At 37.8% G+C, this 21,513-nt stretch overlaps 1 protein-coding gene across 1 annotated transcript in view; it reads right to left on the reverse strand.

The window, feature by feature from the left end:
* The window catches only part of CORIN (corin, serine peptidase), a 158,354-nt gene that overhangs the window by 94,524 nt on the left and 42,317 nt on the right, over positions 1–21,513 (reverse strand). Inside the window, exon 4 of the mRNA XM_054823090.1 lies at positions 8,414–8,624. Within this exon, the coding sequence (XP_054679065.1) occupies positions 8,414–8,624 (211 nt within the window). The remainder of the gene's footprint in view (positions 1–8,413; positions 8,625–21,513) is intronic.

The raw sequence follows: 21,513 nt of genomic DNA on the forward strand, positions 1-21,513 counted from the left end.
GGGACAATGCAAAGTGGAGTCTTCTCATTACCACACTTTTTTCTGACTTATAAGTAACAGTTACACAATACTAATAAAATAACTCATGAAGTATGAAATTATTCATAAGTAATACAGGCTGCATTGAGAAGAAAGATATATCTTCAGAAATGCTACTTCTTGAATGCTATTTCTTCAGTTTATTTCTTGGCAAGATGGTCAATGCTAATCTTTCAGAAATATGTGAGCATTCCTTTCTTTGAAGTCAGATGTAAAACAGCTGTTTCTTAACTCAACGTCTCACTTGTATCTCATGAAGAACACATTCTAGTCATAGGAAAGCAGAAATAAAATTTTGTTTCTTGAACAATTATCTTTCCTCAAAGCAGGAATTAGGGCTTGAGGATTTGTTTTCTTCTAATTCCTTTCTCCATGCAAATACTCCGACACTTTCTGAATCTGCATATTGTAGAATTACGTAGTTCGTATCTACCTATTTATTACTTATTCGATTTTCTGTTTGAACCACCTCTGATTTGATTCACTGTCCTTTTACTTAGGCAAAGAATTCAGGTATGTTCAGCACATTCACTGAAACATGGTTTCAATCACAACCTTGCACATGACATCTGTTACTGTCCATAAATATTTCCAAAAGTACACAGGAACTGTTTAGTGCTATTTTACAGATATCTTAAGCAGATGTTTTTGCTACTTTGAATCTCTACCCTGTGCATTACACCTGCCAAACATTTCATTTCCTTGTTAGTGTAAATCAATTTATTTCACCTTGAATTAGCGCATTATCAATCTGAAGGTAGACTGAAGCTGAAACTGAGTATTTACACTGTGCAGGAAACACTTTACTAAATGTTTCTCATGATGTGCTGACTATCTGCCATTAGCAACTCTATCCTAACCACACAATTACTATTATTACAACTATTGGTGAATTTACAGCTATGGGAAGGCATATTGACTGGTACAAAGGGCACAACGAAAGAAAATAGTATTCATTTGTTCTGCTGGTCTGGGCTTTCTCAAGTAACACACACTCTGTGTGTTCCTCAGTTTTTCTGTTAAACAGCAACAATTTTAAGTTCCTTTGTAGAATGCTTTAAATAACAAAGAAAGACACAAAAATTATTAACAGTGGCAGAGAGAGCACACTATTTGTGTGGGCAAGCATTCACAACCTTATCACACTCTCCTCCTCTCTAATTTTTGTGTTCACTTTTGACAGGATTTGACCATACATGTTTTTCATTAGCTGGATCTCTGAGGTTGTGTGGTTCAAGTCACAATTGTGCTTACATGAACCACAACTAGATTGAAAAACTGAAGACCAGATTATGACTCAGTTACATATTCAAAGGCAGATTTTACAACAGTGTGTTTTCTTGTAATTAATCAGTCTATAGGATTCCTAAGGGCTCAAAGCCAAGACATGGCAACATTTAAAACACATGATTTCAAACATTCTAGACACAAAGCACCTCATCCACTGAACATCACCTCTGCTTTATTCATGATTAAAAAGCTGAAGTTTATAATCTTCTGTTTTAAGGCTGATGAATAGAATAGATGGATCTTGATAGACAACCATTGCCAAAACTCCAGCTGGAATAGCCTCTTTGAGTCATGTTAACTTGCTTGGTCTAAAGAGGCACCATCAAAAAGAAAGCATATTAAAAGGATCAAGCAGCTCCCGCAGGGTGTGAAAAGCCAGACTGCAAACTCAGGAAACAACTGGTAGCCACTTTAGAAGCATCTGAAAGCAGCCTCCACCCTGTGTGCTTACATCATGGCAAGGAATACACTGGATGGAGTCATGAGAAGAACATAAAAAGACAAGGCAGTGGGGGGTAGGAAAAAATCGTCCCACCTTCTTCATCAGAGGACTGGTATGTGATTGTCACCTATGCTGTAGCTTAACTTTTTAAATTGGGTAGTGCCAATTCTAATGAAACCATCACAGATAGAATTATGACAGGGGATTCTAAATGTCCTTCCATAAGGGTTTCTCAATACAGTTAATTCAAAAATTACTTTGACACTGTAACTTCACAAGTGTGTAAAATTTAAACATTTCTCAAATGCTGCAGAATGGCAAAGTTGTCTGTGCAACTATATAATTTCACATCTCCATGCAGGTTCATTACAAAAAGATAGCATAGCAGCTGTGTCACAGACTACCTATCAGACTGCATACCCAGAGCTCCTAGCAGGTGCTATTTTGTCTTGGCATGTTTACCTGCTTTTGTTACGAAAATTAGGTAGATTAAAATAAGACTGAAACATGCCAGTGGAGGATTGCCTATTCAAACTCATACATATTCATACATCATTCATACACAATTAAACCCATTTTGGACTTTGCGTAATAGATATTGACTTAAATGTATGCTGACAGCTCCCTGTTCAAAATCTTAAAATAAAGATTCTCATTAGCTGTGTAAACAAGATCTATGTGACTCAGTCGACTTTTTCCTCCTAAACGCTTCAAAAGCCTCAATTAACTCTGAAAAATAGTTTCTATATAATGTCTTGTTATTTTTAAAGTCTTAATGTGCACTGTGATAAAAGAAAATGAAATAAAAATTAATTTCACTGTAAGCAGGAGAAACAAAGAACATGGATAAGCATAGAGTGCAGTTCACAAAAGCAGGTAAAGGGAAATAGCTACATCACTGATCACATTCATGGGTTATACAAAACATGACAGACAGAGATCCCTTACCCTATGAAGCTTGATTCTTTTCCATATTCTAAGAGTACTTGAAATAAATTTTCTTCCTGTTCTTCCTTGTACCTCACCCCAAAGTTGTTTTAAACTGTTGTCGGTTTATAATAAAAGATACCACACATACTTCTGGATTATTTTTTTTTTACTATTTGTACTATTTCATCCTAGTTTATGTCCATAATGAAAATGAGACATTTTATTTTCTTCCTTTTTATAAATTACAGAAAATAGACAATGAACAAGAAAAAACCACACAAAATTGAATTTGCCACTATGATTCATAACACAGCAGCTCTTCAAAGGCTATTTGACTGTATACAAACTATTCACAGCTTCTTAGAACCTTCTTCCTATTAACCTAATCTTCACTAGTTAATTTCCCCTGCCCCCAACATACCATGTAGCCCTATTCTGTCCTCTTTGGCTCTCTACAAGTCTTTATCTGGCTACTGTTGTGCGTAACATTGATATTCCAGCACAACAAAAATATTTGTTACATATAGATATTAACGTGACAAACTCCTTCGTCAGAAAGAGCCTGAAAAATCAAAGAAAGCATTTTCCCTTCATGATATTATTTTCTCCTTTAGAATGAACCTAAGAGAAAACAAAATTAAAAAAACCCACAGAAGTCAAATTATGGCAGAGAGTTTTTTCCTTTTACATTCAGTAGGTATTAGATCACAACTAAAGTGAATAAATGATAATGAATGAAATGAATTTTCAGACTTTAATCAAGAGGAAAAATAATGTTGTACCTAAAGACACAGAAGCATTCTCTGCTCTACTGCAAATTTCTTGCTCAGTATTGGCTTCCCTAGCTATTAATGCGACAGTATTAATTCCTCTTCCCTGCCTTTACTTTTGTTCAGCTGGGCTATAAACTCTCAGGGGCAGGAGGCTGCCCCCCCCCAGTGCATGTTTGTACAGCATCCAGCATAAAAAGCCATGATGTCAGATGGACTCTTCGAGCCCTAACTGAAGACAAACCACTTCACAACTTTATTTTCAAAGACGTCTGACATGAAAAAAAGCATAATGACTAAACAGATACAGAAATGCAAGGTGCATTAGAATTTTACCCTGACAGCAAATTGTACTTCTTAATTTGCATTGCCCTAATACTATTTTCTAGGCAGAGCTTAAATTAAGTTTGACCTCCAAAGACTGGAGACTCTGGGGATCTCTCAATGGAAGGCATTTCCTTGGCTTTCTGGAATACACTTCTACACAGAGGATTAGTGGAAGTACTCAAGGTATTAGTTTCTGCTTTAGAAGACAGCATGACAGCGAAGAGGTATTATGAGAATCCATAACCTTTAAATTTATTCCCAGCATAAAAAGTCTGAAATAAGCCATGTACATAGGCCTTCAGGATCTTATATAGCTTGCCTATTTTACCAAATCTTTAGATGAAACATGAGTATTCACATACTCAAGAAATATTTGAAACCATCACTCAATTAGCCTGTTTGCATTATGAGGTTATAGGCTGACCCACAATGAACTTCTCTATTGATTTTGAATCTTTAAATTTTATATTAATTTTGGCTTTAAAATACACAATTTTTTTCTTTCAAAACTCTGAAAACACTGCACGCTAACTTTTTTGAGATTTTTCTTTTTGTCTTCTTGAATGCAATAGCTGAAATCTGTCAGACTTGGAGAATCCAATGCAAGTGAGTTGCCATAAATTAACATCCACTATGTTGCAGTAATCAACCTTTTGCCCACTCTTAACATCTCCCAATGGTAAAGCAGAATTCACCAGCTTAAACCATTAATCATGACCAACAGCTCTGAGGACAGATCTTTCTTACAATAAATAAAGTACCAGTGTTGCATTGCGTGGTAATAGTTTGCAGACTAATACTACCCAAAAGGACAAAGTTACTACACTGAATGTTTTAGAAGTCATTAGTTAAGCACGTCAACTAGTTTAAGATGTTCTTGCATCATTGGTGTTACTTTTCAGGATTGAGTCATGTTCACTTAGCAGTGCTGCCAAACTGTGTTAAGACAGTTTTTTTAAAGTCCGATTTTGAAGTCATATGGGAAAGATCCCATCCATTCACCCGAGGAAGAAGTTTCATAACACCTTTAAATAAACAGCTTCTTATTATCCAAATTATGAGCAAGTAATAAGCAAGCAAAAAGTCTTATTGGACTTGTTTTCCATGTTCCATTCTTACACAGGTTTTAGTTATACTTTCAAACTTTACCTTTTCTGGAAAGTAGTATTTAAAGGTACTGTTATGTATTTTCCTAAAAGAGCAGGGCTAGCTGATTGTATATCATAGAATAGTTTGGGTTGGAAGGGACCTTAAAGACCATCTAGTTCCAACCCCCCTGCCATGGGCAGGGACACCCTCCACTAGACCAGGTTGCCCAAAGCCCCATCCAACCTGGCCTTGAATACTTCCAAGGAGGGGGCATCCACAGCTTCTCTGGGCAACCTGTTCCAGTGTCTCACCACTCTCACAGTAAAGAACTTCTTCCTTATATCTAATCTAAATCTACCCTCTTTCTTTTTAATATCCAGCTGCTGGAATTAAATACAGCTTTTCCAATTAACATATTTTTACTGCTACACATGATTTTCATTGCATTAAGATACAGAATAACAATATTTAAGAGCAACAGTATTGTAGTAGTATTCAGAAATCCCAGTACGTAAATACACTATGTGTTACACAAACATTGAAGATGCTCTCTGCCTAGAAACTTAATCTCCTTCAAGCTTTAATGAATACAATATTTATAAACCCATGAAAGATAAATGTGAAACAGACATAAGTTTAAATATCAGAGCAAAGCTATGTAATGACAGCACACTGGATGCCAAAGATCAGTGTTTGTAACTTTCCTTCTTGTTGCTTCTTGTAATGCATTGTTACAATTATTGCTCCCATGGCTGCAGCTGCCAACACAGACTCTCTTGACAATACCTAAGAATAGATATCTGAGCATCACATGAGTTTCATTTCTTCTCTACTCTGTAAGCAGCATTTGTCAAATTATGCTTTACATAAATTTGAAACAATTGCTCTATAAAACAAAGAAGTATCAATAGATGAAAAACTATGATCAGAGATGCACTGGCAATTAGAATGAAACAGCTGTAGTTGACTGGAGGAACTAGTGACAACATCAGTAATAACTGATCTCCATACTAGCGTATGTTTTGTGATACTGTGTGTTAAAAACAACCATAGGCCCAGAAAAGGGCTACAGCATATGGGCATACCCCCATTCATTATCATCAGAGTCTTTCCACAGTGGCTCTTCTGCTTCTCCATCAGTATGTTTCTACTTCCCAGATTCCTCTGTTCAACAGACCCAAAACAGGCCTGTCTCCTCCATTTTTGTATCTGCACTCAACACATAAAAAGTAGCTTCCCCCTATTATACCAAGAGCTTTTCATACCAACAAGAACTTTTTCCAGATCTCACTGTTATTGGTGGGGAGAGAGGGGCTGGAGCGAGAGGGGAAGGGAAGGTGTTAAATAACTATTTTACGCAGATATGATGTTCTTAAAATCATTATTCTTGGCTTTGAAATAAATCTGTTTGCCTGCAATAATTGGGTGCTACAAGAAAACCAGTAATCACAAAAATCACTCAGCTGTCTACAGAAAAAAGCATTCTCTTTAAAGAAGAAAGCAGAAGACAAACCACGACAACTCAGGTTTAGCAAACTAGATCTAACAAACCAGCACTTTGTCAATCCAGCCTTATGGTTCTTCCTGTGATTGCCACTCAGCCTACATTTTCAGCATCACCTATGACACACTCTGGAGACATAGGATTATTTAAAGTGAAGTCAGATTCTAATGCAACCCTTCATCATTTACACTCTCACATTGGACTTTCTTCCCTATCAGCCCCCAGGGGCCAGGACAGTTTCCACAAAAAAGATATTTTAAAATAAGAATAGAGGGAGGCATTGTCACCTCCAGAACATAAACCAGGACATGGAAATCCAGTTCCAGCTTTGACATTAAAAATTAATGGGAGAAGGTTGCTGCTGTGGGACAAACAAACACACACACACACACACAAAGAAAAACCCTGACTCTTGAATCTCAAAGTATTTTGGTTGCCACCCAAAACCAGAGCAAAAAATTAAATTAACAAGGCAGCTGTCATAATGTAAGCCCTACAAGAAAGATGTCTTCAGGAAAGAAGCAGAAAAGGAAAGGTAAAAATCTTATCCTTTCATGACTCTGATTGATTGATTTATGAGCTTTGCACTTTTGACACGTACCACTCATTCTCAAAACGTTTGTGAAAGTCAAATTTCAAACAAGGCAGAGTAAGTGAAGCAACAGAAAAATGGCCTCATCTGTTGTTGAACATTCAAATGCATCAATTTATTACCTGAATCCATTTTTCTTATTTTGCTCTAAGATTTCTAGAGACAGCAGGTAGCTTAAGGCTGTGGGTTATCAGATTCTTTAACTGGAACAACTGTAATACTGAATTGGAGCGGGGGCGGGGGGGTGCTCTATAATTAATCATGCACTGAATTAAACAAGGTTAACTGAAAATAGTTTTCGGTAGGCTAATAAAGATATGCACACAAGTGTATTTGGACTGAACAGCTCAGCCAGTCTAATGGTCGGTCTCATTGCACCGTTACCCACGTTGCCCTACCTAATCCTATCCATATAATCATCTGTACAGTTTTTTTCTGGGTTAATTTTCTGTCAGTTTAGTGAGCTTAATTGGCCAATCCAGGAATCACTCTGGTGCAATGGAAACGGCAGGCATATATTGCCTGGAGTGGGACTTTACCTTTCATTGGCAACTATATTTTAGACCAGCTTACCTCATCTCACAGAACTTTCTTCATAAGCATCCTATCCCTTCTAAACTGCACAGCTTTCAGCTTCTTGGTTCGTGTTACATTAATTGAATCACTTATTCAATTGCCATATACTCTTCCACTGAATTTCACAGTGAAGAAATTGGAAATAAGGAGAAAGAAATCTACCCCCTCTCTTCCCCCCTCCAGAAACATCAAAGATTGTGTGCACATTAAAAAAAAAATCCTTTTTTCCTTTTTGTAATGTATTTTGATTGTAGCACTGTTAAACTCACTGATCCTTTTTCAAATCAAACTCAATGAAAAAAGTGTATGCATATGATACTAATGCTGTGTAATTATGTAAATGCAGAAAACAAGACATGTTTCTTCAGCTTCCAAAACAGTTTATGTCACTCTGAACACATCCTGCTAATCTAATACCATAAAATATATTTAAAATATTAAGTTTTCTGAAGGAAAAGACTAAAAAAAAATTTTGAAGTTTAATTTAACTAAGAGCCACCACACTTTATGCCAATACTATAAATATCCAATGTATTTATGTTGCTACGAAGCATTCCATGTCAGCACATCCAGATCGGAGAAATTAGATAGAATAATTTTGGACAGCTTTGTTTAAGAAAATAAGCCTGACTGCCCTAATATCACAGTTTTATTCCATACAGTGGCAATATTTTTTCTAGGAAAACTCAATTGCAGTTGGCTTATCATGGCAGAAATGTTGTGAACAGCTTTGACAGACAGGAGTCTTGCAATGAGAAGGTCATAGGCTTAGTTTGGATCTTCCCTTGTCTGATTAGACAGAGTATTTTACCACAATTGGCTCTAGTCACTGACTGATTTTCATTCCCAAATACCTGTCATCACCGTCACTGATGCATTCAGGAAGAGCAAGACTACAGCCAAACAGCATGATGTGTTGATAGCAGCTGAGACGATTGAGATAACTGAAGAACTTCAGGAACTTTTCCATTTCAATACTTTTGACAATGGAAAGAACTGAAGTTATAGTGGTGTAGTTATATGGCAGCATTTGGCACTGGCTGTTGGTGATATTTATGCAGGCACCTGTGAAATCAAAGCAATATATTTAGAACAAAACTATCACCATTTAATAATTGGTTCAAAGCATATATTGAATTGACTAGTCAGTACATAAATATATAAAAGCAATACCTGTACCTCACAGATAAGATGACATTCCATAATGCTATCATAATTCTGTCAAAAAAATAAGTATTTAAGAAAAAAAGTAATCTGGAGAAACTTCATAGCTTAGCTTGGAAAACAAAATACACTCTTAGATATTTTCATGATCCCCTGACTCTCTACAAAACTGGCCTAGAAATAACACAAAATGAATTTTTTTTTCTGACACAGGTTGGATGAACAAACCATAAGAATAGCCTGGATACAGACAAATTTGGCTGAAACTAAGAATGGAAGTCTTCCAAAAATATTAAGGCTAATTGGGTTCTGAAGCTGCTCTGGTTTAGGTGTTTCCATAAAGTTTCTCTTTTTGTTACCATTCTACTTTGCAGCTGGCTTTCCTGCCAAAATCATCAACTTGCTTACCTATTTTTACCAAGGTGATGATTTTATCTCCACAGTCTTTTTTCTCTGTCCTACCAACATAGAATTATCTGATTTTACAGGTTGAACACCTACCCTGTCCTAAACTGTTGTCCCACTCTTGACCTACCAAAGCAACCTTTCTCTGCTAATGCCCTGTCATCTGCAGTAGGTTCTCTCAGCTACGCATGATCAGCAGGTTAACTTCCTACATAAAGTTCTTAAGAGAGAGTTTCACAAGCCATACACCAAATTCAGAATTTTCATCAAGAACAAACTATTAAAATCTAATTATTTTCGACAGCTCCCTACTTTGATGAAGGCCTTCTAGGCCATCCAGTCAGGCTCCAGTAGCATTATTTTCCACACACAGAGCATATCCACATTGTAAAATAAGCAGGGAACTCAGCCCATTCTCAAGACCATACTCTGCCACTAATCACGCTGTAAACAAATCAAACTCATGCTAAGTGACCATCCTAACTCTAGCCTTCTGAAGGAGGAAAACTCTTGAGCATATTCAAGCCTTAGCACTCCTGTTCTCATTATCTAAGCAAACTGGACATAGGTAGCACCAAATGGGCTTCTTCCAAGAATTGTGTGGGTCATTTACACCTAAACTTCCAACTTGAAGTTGGGGATGGAAAGTACACAGGATGCAGCTTTAAGGGTTCAGCAAGTCTGTCTCTTCCTCACCTTTCAGTCTAGACACAGTCTTCACTGTCTAAATGCAATAGTGGCAAATTCTGGTATCTATAGGCTAATACAACCTCACATAAGGGTAGGGAAAACAAAGCATAATGAAGAAAAAATTCATTAGCGCTTTTTCAAGTTGCAATGTCTTTGATGGGATGGACAAAAAAGCTGGGTTTCAGATTTTATCTAGACTTGGTAAAAAGCAATCCCTAATTTTTCAATGCCTAATGAGTATACTCAAAGTTACCCCCTTTGTCTTCTCGCTCTCCAGAAGTCTCAACAAAAAATAAGGAATTGAATCTTGCCCCACTGAAATAACAGCAAGTCTCTCCCCTCATTCTAATCAAGATAAAACTATGTCTCACCTAAACTGAGACCAGAAGAAAACTCAGAGATTCCCTATTCTGATCATTTGCACAAAACAAGTCCCTCCATTAATTCTTGCATCAAGCCCAATAACTTGTGATAGACAGAACACATCTTTCAGACAGACAAGTCTGCTCAGCGCCAAATTGCTCTGTACATAGGCAAACAGTGATACAGACACAATATTCTACAGAGCAAGGAATAACTTAAAGAACATTAAAAGTAGGAGAAAAGCTATTTAAAATACAAGCAAAAGGGACTGCTTATTTAATTAAGAGTAGGTATTTAAATAAAAAGATTAAAAAGATAAAGTAAAAATATATTTTAGTAAGGATAAGAGTATTTTTTTAATAAACAGAAAATCTGAATAATTACACTTACAAACAGCCACAGATATAAGAAAAGAATACAGTAAACCTCAAAATGCATAACTATTCTACCAAATTGCTAAATTCTGCTCCGTATGTACAGGCTAAGTGCGTTTTACAAACCACGTGGCCCTCCAGTGCCAGAATGCTAATCTGACTGATGATATAACATACCAGTACTAAACATGTTACAAACCAAGAAGGAAACAGATCAGAGAAGAAGATAAATGCCAAATACACATAGAAAAGCCTCAACATATTCACTACTTTTCTCCAGTAAAGATTCATTAATTACAGGGAATACAAGGCACATAAACTAGTTTTGGCAGTACCTGGAGGAGGAAGAAAAGAGCAGTGAAAGGGAATAAGAACATGTGAAAAAACTGTTGATCAAAACAGCATGGTTCCTAATTATATGGGTCATTTCTGACATTCACCTAATTTAAGTGTTTTCTGTTTATCACTGGCTATTGCCAGATGCACTGAACTGGTAAAACTGCAACAATTGCAATGCAGGTCTCCAGTTTCATATTCAGTACTGCTGAAAATAATTTAAACAACACATTTCCCCTTTCCCTCTCTTCTCTTCAGATTGTTCCCAGATTGCACTACCTATGGACTGCATCTGCACAAAGTGAACTGGACTACAGTGAGCTGACTGAAAATAATCACCTACATTCTTTCCCAAAAGACAATTTTTATGGCAGTCCCAAAGAAATGCAACCGGAACTGCAGCTTAAGCTTGATTAATCACTTTAGTTTTAAAATGCTCAACCATCCCTGTAATCATAAGGTCATGGTTCCTCACCCAGAAGCGGTTGTCACTTCTAGATGTTTGTGAGGCCATGCAATGAACTAAGTCTGTACATTAGCCTGCCTGAAAAAAATAGCCTTTCCTCTGCTCTCCTGCCCCACTTCTTAATTTTTTGGTGGGCACAAGGTGGAGGAGAGAAAGAGGGAAAAAATAACTTTCATCTGGATCAGATCATTGGGTTGAATAGCTTTTTGGCAGCAAAAACATTTGTTCTAGGACAAGAAAAGTGGCAGTCCAGTGGCAGGAACCAGTGGGTAAGATTAAAGCCTGCTCACAGCAGCTGAAGCAGTGCTTTTGCAGGATGTGTCATCACTGCCCAGCACCATAAAGCACTTTGAAAGGGTTAGGAATATTTGAATTGCACCATCAGACTCCATTCCTGTCTGACGAAAAATGAAAGAACACCTTTACTCTAAAATGGATTAATAAATTCCCCACCTGGAGTACTGCATCCAGCTCTGGGGGCCCCAGTACAGGAGAGACATGGAGCTGTTGGAGCGAGTCCAGAGGAGGGCCACGAAGTTGATCAGAGGGCTGGAGCACCTCTCCTATGAGGACAGGCTGAGAGAGTTGGGATTGTTCAGCCTGGAGAAAAGGCGGCTCCGGGGAGATCTAATTGCAGCTTACCAGTTTCTGAAGGGAGCCTACAGGAATGATGGTGAGGGGGTGTAGTGACAGGACAAGGGGTAATGGGTTCAAGCTGAAGGAGGGTCGATTTAGATTAGATGTTAGAAAGAAATTCTTTAGTGTGAGGGTGGTGAGGCACTGGAACAGGTTGTCCAGAGAGGCTGTGGATGCCCCATCCCTGGAAGTGTTTAAGACCAGGTTGGATGAGGCTTTGGGCAATGTGGTCTAGTGAAGGGTGTCCCTGCCCACGGCAGGGGGGTTGGAACTAGATGATCTTTGAGGTCCCTTCCAACCCAAACCATTCTATGATTCTATGAAATTCAGTGCAACTCTGCATTCTGAATGCATCTGTTTTCTAACTTGCACTATAAAAACAGATCTGGGATTTTTCCTCCTGGCATCAGCCATTTCAATTGTAATGCAGTTAAAGGATGCCTTCAGTTAAAGCTAATGTGAACTGGCCTAGATCCTAGCTAGGGTATATTTTTACTAGGATTGTTGTAGCAGATGTGCAAAACAAGCCTCTGTCTCAGGTATGCAAAGCATAACATGGCATACAAGAGTGCTTGAGGAAAGTATGCAGCCTGATTTTCATATCCCAGGTCAGGTTTGCTGGGATTATTAGAAAATAATCTTTTTAATCAGAACAATCTTTACAGAACATCTTTAAGTAGCTCATGGACAATGAAACCATGTTCAATTTGCAGCAGGAATCATCACCCACTTCATTACAGAACTTAGCTTAGTACACTTTCAGTACTATGTTGCACATTTGCAGTCCATAAATTCACTGGTAAAGCCTCAGTAAATCCAAGGAAAAATGGCAACTTTCACCTGACTCTTTCATAGCAAAAGCTTTACCAATGTGGAATGAAATCTCATCTTTAATACTAAAATGTCTTGAAAATTTCTAGGAGTCCCATTAAAAAGAGCAAAACCAAACCAAACTCATCCATTGTAACTTTGAAACTTATCTAATCTGCCTACAGCAGCAATTTGCAGACTTCTTGACATGGGAATGACCTTCAGCAAATTAATTTTTTTCCAATCCCAAGTCGCCATGTTCTCCTGACCTGAAAAGGATCTTGTGACTCTGCTTGATTTCACAATCTAATGTGAGACACGTTGTGAAGCTATAGAATGCCTTTTTTACCTCCTCTGTCCTGTTGCTCTTGCACATCCAGATTGTCATGGACTTTTGCTCCAGATGAAAGGAGCACGACATTCCACCTACCATCTGGTCTTTTCAGCAAAACTTCTTTCCAATACTAATTACTGTCTTCAAAAATTTTAATACTTCTTTTAATTTACTATGACATCTTGGTAAATTTTTCATTTCAATTAAAACAGAAGATGGACAGATTTTCTTGGCCTCCCTCCAGCTATGAATTTCTCATGTACAGTCCACTTGGGACTGAACATCTGACACCGCATTTCAGATGTTTTCTCCGTAACTCAGGAAAAGCACCCCAACAAGTGATTTTTCTTCTGACACACTTCAATAGATGCCAGGAACTAGGATCTATCCTTTGGAATCTGCCCAGCGGGGAAATCTACAAACTGTTTTCTCCTTAGTTCAAGTATCAGGAGTTAAAATCAACTGTTTCGCAACAAAAGCACAGTCTCTGCAATTTTTTTACATGAATGCTTGCTTGAAAACACGATTTCCACAACTCATGGCTGCCTCTGTTTCCTGACAGGAGGGACGGCTTGGCTGCTGAGCGTGTACGCCAAGTGTCTGTTCCCTTCTAAACACGTTCTCAGGCCCTTCCTTGCATTTTTTCCACACTCCTAGAAAAGTTGCATATTTGTTCTCTTACAGAACACATTATACCATAACAGAAAACACAACCAGTCCTCACAGAACAGCACACAGTCATAGTAGTACACTACTGAAGGAAATAAAAAGGATATCTACACATTGTGGAGGAAAAACACCAACATTTCTACAACTAGGAAGAGCACTAGGTGGGTGCTCTTTTAATCCCTTGGAGAAGTACAGTTAAGTGCAGGATAACAGATCTTAAGAAATTTAAGAAGCTAACTATGTGATAAAAGATTAATAAAATCAAAGTAGTAGTGGTGTCATACTCATAAGCTTTTATCACTACAAGAAAAGTAAGATCTGAAGGAAAAGTATTTTTAATTACAACACCTGATACAGATAGAACAAAATATTAGCATTTCTGTCAAAGGAAAATTCAGCTGATAAGATTATAATGGTTTATGAGTGTCTTCTGGTCTTGACAGTTCCCCCGATGGCTAAAACATATCACACCACCCTCCAGTCAAAAGCTTTCACTGTATTAGCTACTGTTTTGTCTCATGGATATAATTTACTTCGCATAATTAAAATAAAAATTAGATATAATTCCTCTTACTTTATTTCCCTAGATTTTGCTTCCTCTTAGATGATTTAGTGAGAGGAAAACTTGTCTGTTTTTCTCAGTTTCCTCAGTACCAGGTGTAGGTGGCAGCGGGGGGCTGCAGGGCAGCCCCTGTGAGGAGAGGCCAGGGCTGCCCCGTGCCGGATACAGCCGGTTCCAGCTGACTCCAGCCGACCCAATGCAGGGCACAGCTGAGCCCCGCAGTCAGGATGGCAGCACCTCAAGGAAAGCACGTTTAAAAAAGGGCAAAATTGCTGCACAGGGGAGTGAGAGTGAAGAAAAAAAAAGTGTGAGAAATAATCCCATGAACACCAAGCTGAGAGAAGAAGAAGGGGAGGAGGTGCTTCAGACACCACAGCAGAGATTCCCCTGCAGCCCGTAGAGAAGCCCGTGGTGGAGCAGGTACCCACTCTGCAGCCTGTGGAGTACTCCATGCCAAAGCAGGTGGGTATGTCCTGAAGGAACCACAGCCTGTGGAAGTCCCATGCTGGAACAGGCTTATCCTGAGGGACAGCCACCCACACGGGAACTGTTCTGGAAGGACTGCAGCCCATTCAGGGACCCAACAATGAAGCAGGGGAAAGCGTGAGGAGGAAGCAGCAGCAGAGAGGAACTGTTATGAACTGACCGCAACCTCACTCCCCATCCCCCTGTGCCACTCACAGCCCAGACGAGGTAGAGGAGATGGGAATAAAGGAGTAAAGTTGAGCCTGGGAAGAAGGGTGTGGTGGGGGAAAGGTGTTTTAGTTCTTGTATTTGTTTCTTACCATCCAATTGGCAATACATTCAGTTAATTTTCCCAAGTCAAGTCTGTTTTGCACCTGATAGCAATTGATAAGTCATCCCCCTGTCTTTCACTCAATTCAAGAGACTTTTCACCTTGTTTTCTCCCCAGGCTGTCCTGTTGAGGAGAGGGAGTGAGAGCAGCTGGGTGGATACCTGGCAGCCTGCCAAGGGCAAACCACCATAGCCTAATAAAAATATTCTTTCTTTTCAAATTCAAGTAACATGAACAAATAATTGAAAACTCTAAAACAGTTCTACAAAGGACTCACTCATTGCTCTACTGTCTTTTTAAATCTTTTCTTTAGCTAGCCCAGATCCCACTTAGCCACGTCAGATTTAGATAATTTTTATGTGCTTGTCACTGCATGAAGGTGCCCATGACAGGGAAGATAAACCCCATGCTAACCAAGCAGACCTTGAATAGAGACACTGGACTCAGAGCCATGTGGAAAAATGTCAGTGAAGTTGGGAGAGGAAGCCCAAGAGAAGAGGAAAATTGTAGGTCATCTTTCTATATGGAAGGCTAGACAGAAGCAAGGAAGAGATAAGGACACATCAAAAATGCAGTAATGGAATTAGGTCCTCTGGATAGTCCCTATTACAGGATAAAATCCTGATAAGTCTCTGTGTCATTGATTATAACAGTATAAATTGGAGGAAGACATGACATAGAAAACCAAAATCAAGCTGTGAAAGGAAATAGCTTTAAAAAAAATCTTAAGTCTTCAATGCTTTTCAAGTCTGATCAACATCTCGGTATCATTTGTACTATTTCCTTCAGTATAAAGGTCTCAATTCTTCAAAAAAGTACTCTGCTGGCTATTGTGTAACTGTTTGTATCAGGACATATTTTAAATCACAGTTTGAAATCAATAAAGAAACTTCACAGACAAATTGGACATACTACTCAAAATGTACCAGTCAAACTAAGTCACATTTTTCTTCATACTTTCAGGTTGGATCCAGTTTACTTGGCTTTGTTTTTAAATCAGCCAATTAAATATTTTTTTTAATTTCTTTTTCTGCCTTCCCTTAATATTTCCCCTTTCCTACTCCTGAAAATGCTTGTCTTTCAGACATCTGTCCTAAATTTGACATTGTAAATAGTGAGACAAAGAATGCATTTAATTTCTTCAACAATTTCAAGCTCTTCCGTGTCTGAATGATTCTTGCCATCTGTTGGAGACCCCTGCTGTCTTCTCACCAGAATCTCTCTTATGCTGGACGCAGTGGAAATTACTCTTTATATGACTTAACCTCCCATGTAATTACATTTCCTTTCATTTTCCATCTTTACCTTCCCTTTATTTTCTGTATTACAATGTCAGCTTCACTCTACAATCTTGTATTGTCAATACAGCTCTTATTTGCAGATAGAGTTTGTATGTCCCTATTTATATACTTTCTCCCCTATCCAAGACATAACAATCATTACTTATAATGAGTGCACATTACTTTTCAATAATGAGTGCAATTATAATGAGTGCAATTTACCTTTCAACATATCCCACCTTGCTTATGTTTCTTTGTTATTGTCTTCTACTTGGATTTCATCCAACTTTTCTGCAATTAAAGACTTATGGTTTAGATAAGATTTTTAAAATTGTTTACACAAGAATTTTAAAAATACTTTTGAGGGTGTAAGCTAGTCAGATACAAATCATTTGTGCCTATTTTAAAATTTGTAGTAACTGGGGGTATTTTTTGCATTGCTATCTTAGGCCTAAAGAACCATTACACTTTTATGTCAGTTACCCCTCGGCTCCATTTTTTAATTCATGGAATGCTGAAACACTTAGAATACAAATACTGCAGATGCATTTTTATCTAAATGGCATACTAAACAGTTGCTGTAACCAGAGTACCTAGTCATCCTTCCAAAATTAAATCTATCTATATGAGAGGATAACATTTGCTTTTTAAGAAGTTCAAAATTATATACGTTAATGAAAACATTACAAATAAAGAGTGCTCTTAACTTTATTTGCATATATATTTTGAAGCACTAAACTGAATATTTGAGTTGCCATATCAAGATTTAACCTCTTTCATTGGATATCCAAAATGAGACATCCTGTTCTGAAAGGTATTCACAATGCACAGTCTTAAATTAAAGCTTCATCTAATTAGAGGTGCACTACTCTAATAAGCATTAGTTAGATGCCTCAAATCAGAGGTCACAGGTTCCAGAGCCTCTCTGGCAGACCGTGGGTAATTAAGGGAATTCCTAAATTTAGTGTTGTGCTCAAGATCCTGATAATAAACTGCTTAAAACTCTTCATATCATTGCATGTGGGGATAAAAGGTAGCCACAGAATAAACAGACATTTTTTTTCAGAACTACTGAGCACCAACAGACCCCATTCAAATCAACAGGGAAGGTAGGTGCTAACAACTTTTTGAAAAGCACTGACTTTTGCATATTTCGAATTTCAGTCCTGAGGCTAGACAGCTTCTCTACTGAAAGCATCTTTTAAGCATGTGCTGAAGCGCTTTCTGAAAAGGGGTGAATTTAGCATACGCTCAAGTTTTCTAAATAGTTGCCTTCCCTTTTCAAATGTGTCATTCTCTTGACCTCTGTAGCTCCTTAAGATTTAATGTGAGCCAAGACACATTGTCACCATCATATTGGAAAAATAAAAAGCTTGCTAAAGAGACATCTGTAAATCAAGCAAGTTCCAAATTCTTCATGACAAGGAAAATGGCGTGAAAGAAATTAAAGTAACACAATGAATGAAGAACAGCTGAATGCCATTTACTCATCTCTGGTTCCTGCTAGGATTCTCTTCAATTGCATGTATTCCTTTTTTATCTATTGAGGTACATTGGCACAAAATGAAAACAATATTTCAAGCTTCCACTCAAACTGTTGCCTAAAAAGGAACATCATGTACATAATACATGTCATCTGCCTTTGATTAGCTCAAAACTTCCGTTAGGAAAATAGACACAATTCACTTCTGCAACTGTATTAAATAAGTATTTTAGGATATCTGGATAGGAGTCATTTTATAAGAGCAATTCCATGCAAAACCAAAATTTGTACTCAATAAGAAGTTCTAATGGTTCAAAAGCATTTATTTCTTAAGTTTCAGGCTTTAGAAGTTTTATTAACAGCTTCTGTGTAATCAATGCATTTGGTGCTTCCATCCTGATGTACAGCAACACAAGTATGTAAACTTGTGTATAGGACAAATAATACAAATGCAGTTAAAAAATGCTTTTTTAGACCAGAAGTTCTCAAGCATTTTCATAATAGAGGCCACATCTTTATGGATTATCACACACACCTCCTTTCCCCCCAGCTGTTATTTCTCATGCCATATCACAATTTTGTAACATCCCTAAGGCAGTTACAGCAGTTGCTTTCTTCCTGCTAAAACAATGTACTTGGGGATTATGTCACTGTGATGGTTTACTTTTACAATCTCACTCCAGCTATTTACCAAATAGCCCAAAGGTTTCTTCACTGATGTAAACTGAAGAACATTTTCCATTGTCGTACAACTAAAATCAAGGTCCTCTTACATGACTAAAGCATTCCTTTATTATATATGCTTTTTCTTAAAAAGTAGCATAAAAAGCTATAGTTTCAAGATTTAAATTAATCTTTTTTTTAAAGATAGAGATTTACTGAGGAGTAAATTATTCTACAGCTATCTTTCTCTAACCTGATGCCAACTACTACCACATGGGTTATTTGCCAAAAGAAGTCACAAGATCAGTGTTCAGTTTGTTGCTGTCTCCCACTTATATCTGCTCTCCATTAAAGAAATGCTAAAACTATAGGGGCTTGATCTATCACAATAAATAAGAGGGACAGACTCTCCCAATCTTAGGTTGTTACGGTGATTTAATTGGTCACTCTAATGAGCAAGTCAACAGAATTTACTGTGGATGGAGAAAATATTCTACAGCCATGTGAGATTGCTTAGAACCTTAATCATGCTTCATGACCCATCCATTTTGACTCTTTATTCACTAGATCACTGAAACTCAAATATTCACAAATTTATTCCCACAGTGCATACATTCCATGGTCTGGATGTAGCTATATTGCTAAATTGTCCCTTTTACACCATAGCAAAATGGTTAGGTCATTTATCTTCTAAAACATGAAGATTTGTCACAAGATTTCACAAATTTAATTTTAGCAAACTTTTTTTGCTATAAAACATGTTAGATGTCACGAAGAAGAGAGCACTTTCAATATTTTGAAACAAGGTCTTGTCAGCGAGGACTCACGCTGAAACAGCCTTATCCTAAGGGACTGCAGCCCATAGAGAGGACCCACACGGGAGCTGTTCTGGATAGACTGCAGCCAGTGGGAGGGATCCCAGGCTGGGGCAGGGAAGAGGTGTGAGGAGGAAGAAGCAGCAGAGAGGAACTGTTACGGACTGACGACAATCCCCATCCCCACAGTGCCGCTCACAGCAGGGAGGAAGTAGAGGAGTTGGGAATGAAGTTGAGCCTGGGAAGAAGGACAAAGTGTGGGGAAGGTGTTTTAGTTTTTGTTTCTCACCATCCAACTCTATTTTCAATACCTTCAATTAATTTTCCCCAAGTCGAGTCTGTTTTGCCTGATATGGTAATTGGTAAATCTCCCTGTCTTTACCTCAGCCCATGAGATTTCCATCTTATTCTCTCCCTCTGTCTTGTTGAGGGAGAGGAATTAGAGACCAGCTGGGTGGGCATCTGGCAGCCAGCCAAGGTCAATCCACAACAACATTGTCCAGTTAGTTTAAGTATCTACTTTGAGAATAAAAGGGTTTGTGTCATGATAAGACCCTATGTTAAGTAGAATTAACATGTGAAACTAGTTATTATCCAGAAATTATATACAGGTAGTAGAAAGTGCTAGATAACTTAGTTTTGAAGATTTTTTTGTCACTGGCAGATAAGTAAATCCTCCAAATCTGTGCTGAAGTGTACCAAAGCTTTAATGTGTATGATATAAGAGCACAGAAAAAGACAGAACAAGCTGGGTCATCCTGTTTATATTTAGAAAGTATGTTCATCATTCAAGGGCTGGGACAGTTCAAGACATCTTTAGAGCTACTAGGTTTGTAAGGTCTTTAGCTCAAAATGAGATAACTCCTTTTTAAACTGCTGAAAGAAGACACTATTTGCCTATTTGCATGTAAGTTAGGGTTGTTAAATAGTTGTGTTGGGCTTGACTCCCTTAAAAATGCTAAAAATGCCACAACAAAGACTGATAACATACACTTTGAGTTCCTGATGCCTGTGAAAATTAAAATCAAAGTCTAGCTAAATGAGCGTGTTTAGCACATCTTTTGTAGACTTGCTTCTGTAAGAACTAACCTATGGTTAATTCCAGTTTGGCATTCAAAGCATTTTGCTTTGAGTCACCTAAAGCGTTTTGAAAACTAAATTTCAAACAAACAAACAAAAAAATCCACAAATTTTCTAACATCCACACTGATTTTATCTAAAGGAACCTTTTGCCTTTCTAGAACTGCCAAAACCAAAATAGATTAATTCCCAGCTAGAGTAGGAACAGGTTCATCAGTGATAGAATCATCACTTCCATGACACTTCTCATTTCCTTTGCAACTGACAAACTATTTAGTTGTACCATGGAAATAGAAAGCTCATACCTGAAAGTATCCATTAAGCATTCAGGAAGTGAAGGAAAAGACAATGGGAATACTTAACTCTACACTATGTTGTAAAAATGCAATAATACAAACAACTGTCAACAGCCGGGTCACCATTTCCAACAGTCTCTCCTGACAAGACCAAAATGTCATTGAGGACCTGACAAATATTTCTGTCTCAGGACTGCTACCACAGTCAATAAATTTTTGGTAAACACTGTGTCTGTAGCCAATGCAAAAGAAAAAGTGTGTACAAACAGCAATACCTCCAGCACCAAAATGCAAAAATGACGAAGGGATGGAAAGCAATATAAGAAGAAACTTCCCTTCAATCTGTGAAAAATAAAAATTTCTCCTTTGCTAGAACCGAGATCCTCTACAGTACATTGCAAAATGGAAACAAGAATTAAGAAGCACTTAAGTAAAAGCACTAATAGCTTTTGTTTTAGGAGATTATGGACATAAATGATCCTGCAGATTTTGGGAAATCTGTTTTATCAGAAGCACTTTACACGTTAAATGTAATGTCTTGATCCCTAAAGAAGGGCTTAACAGGAGTGCCTTTATGCAGCTTCCATACAGCACAAAGACATAACCTCAGGAGGAGTAGTATCAAGTTTGTTACATTTACGTGTGGGTAGACATTTGACAAACTCGTGTCTCACACTCATGTTTCAGTAACAGCCATGGTAGCCTAAAGAGATAAGCAAGGTACTGTCCAGT

Source organism: Grus americana, chromosome 4, assembly GCF_028858705.1.
Source record: "Grus americana isolate bGruAme1 chromosome 4, bGruAme1.mat, whole genome shotgun sequence".
NCBI lineage: Eukaryota > Metazoa > Chordata > Aves > Gruiformes > Gruidae > Grus > Grus americana.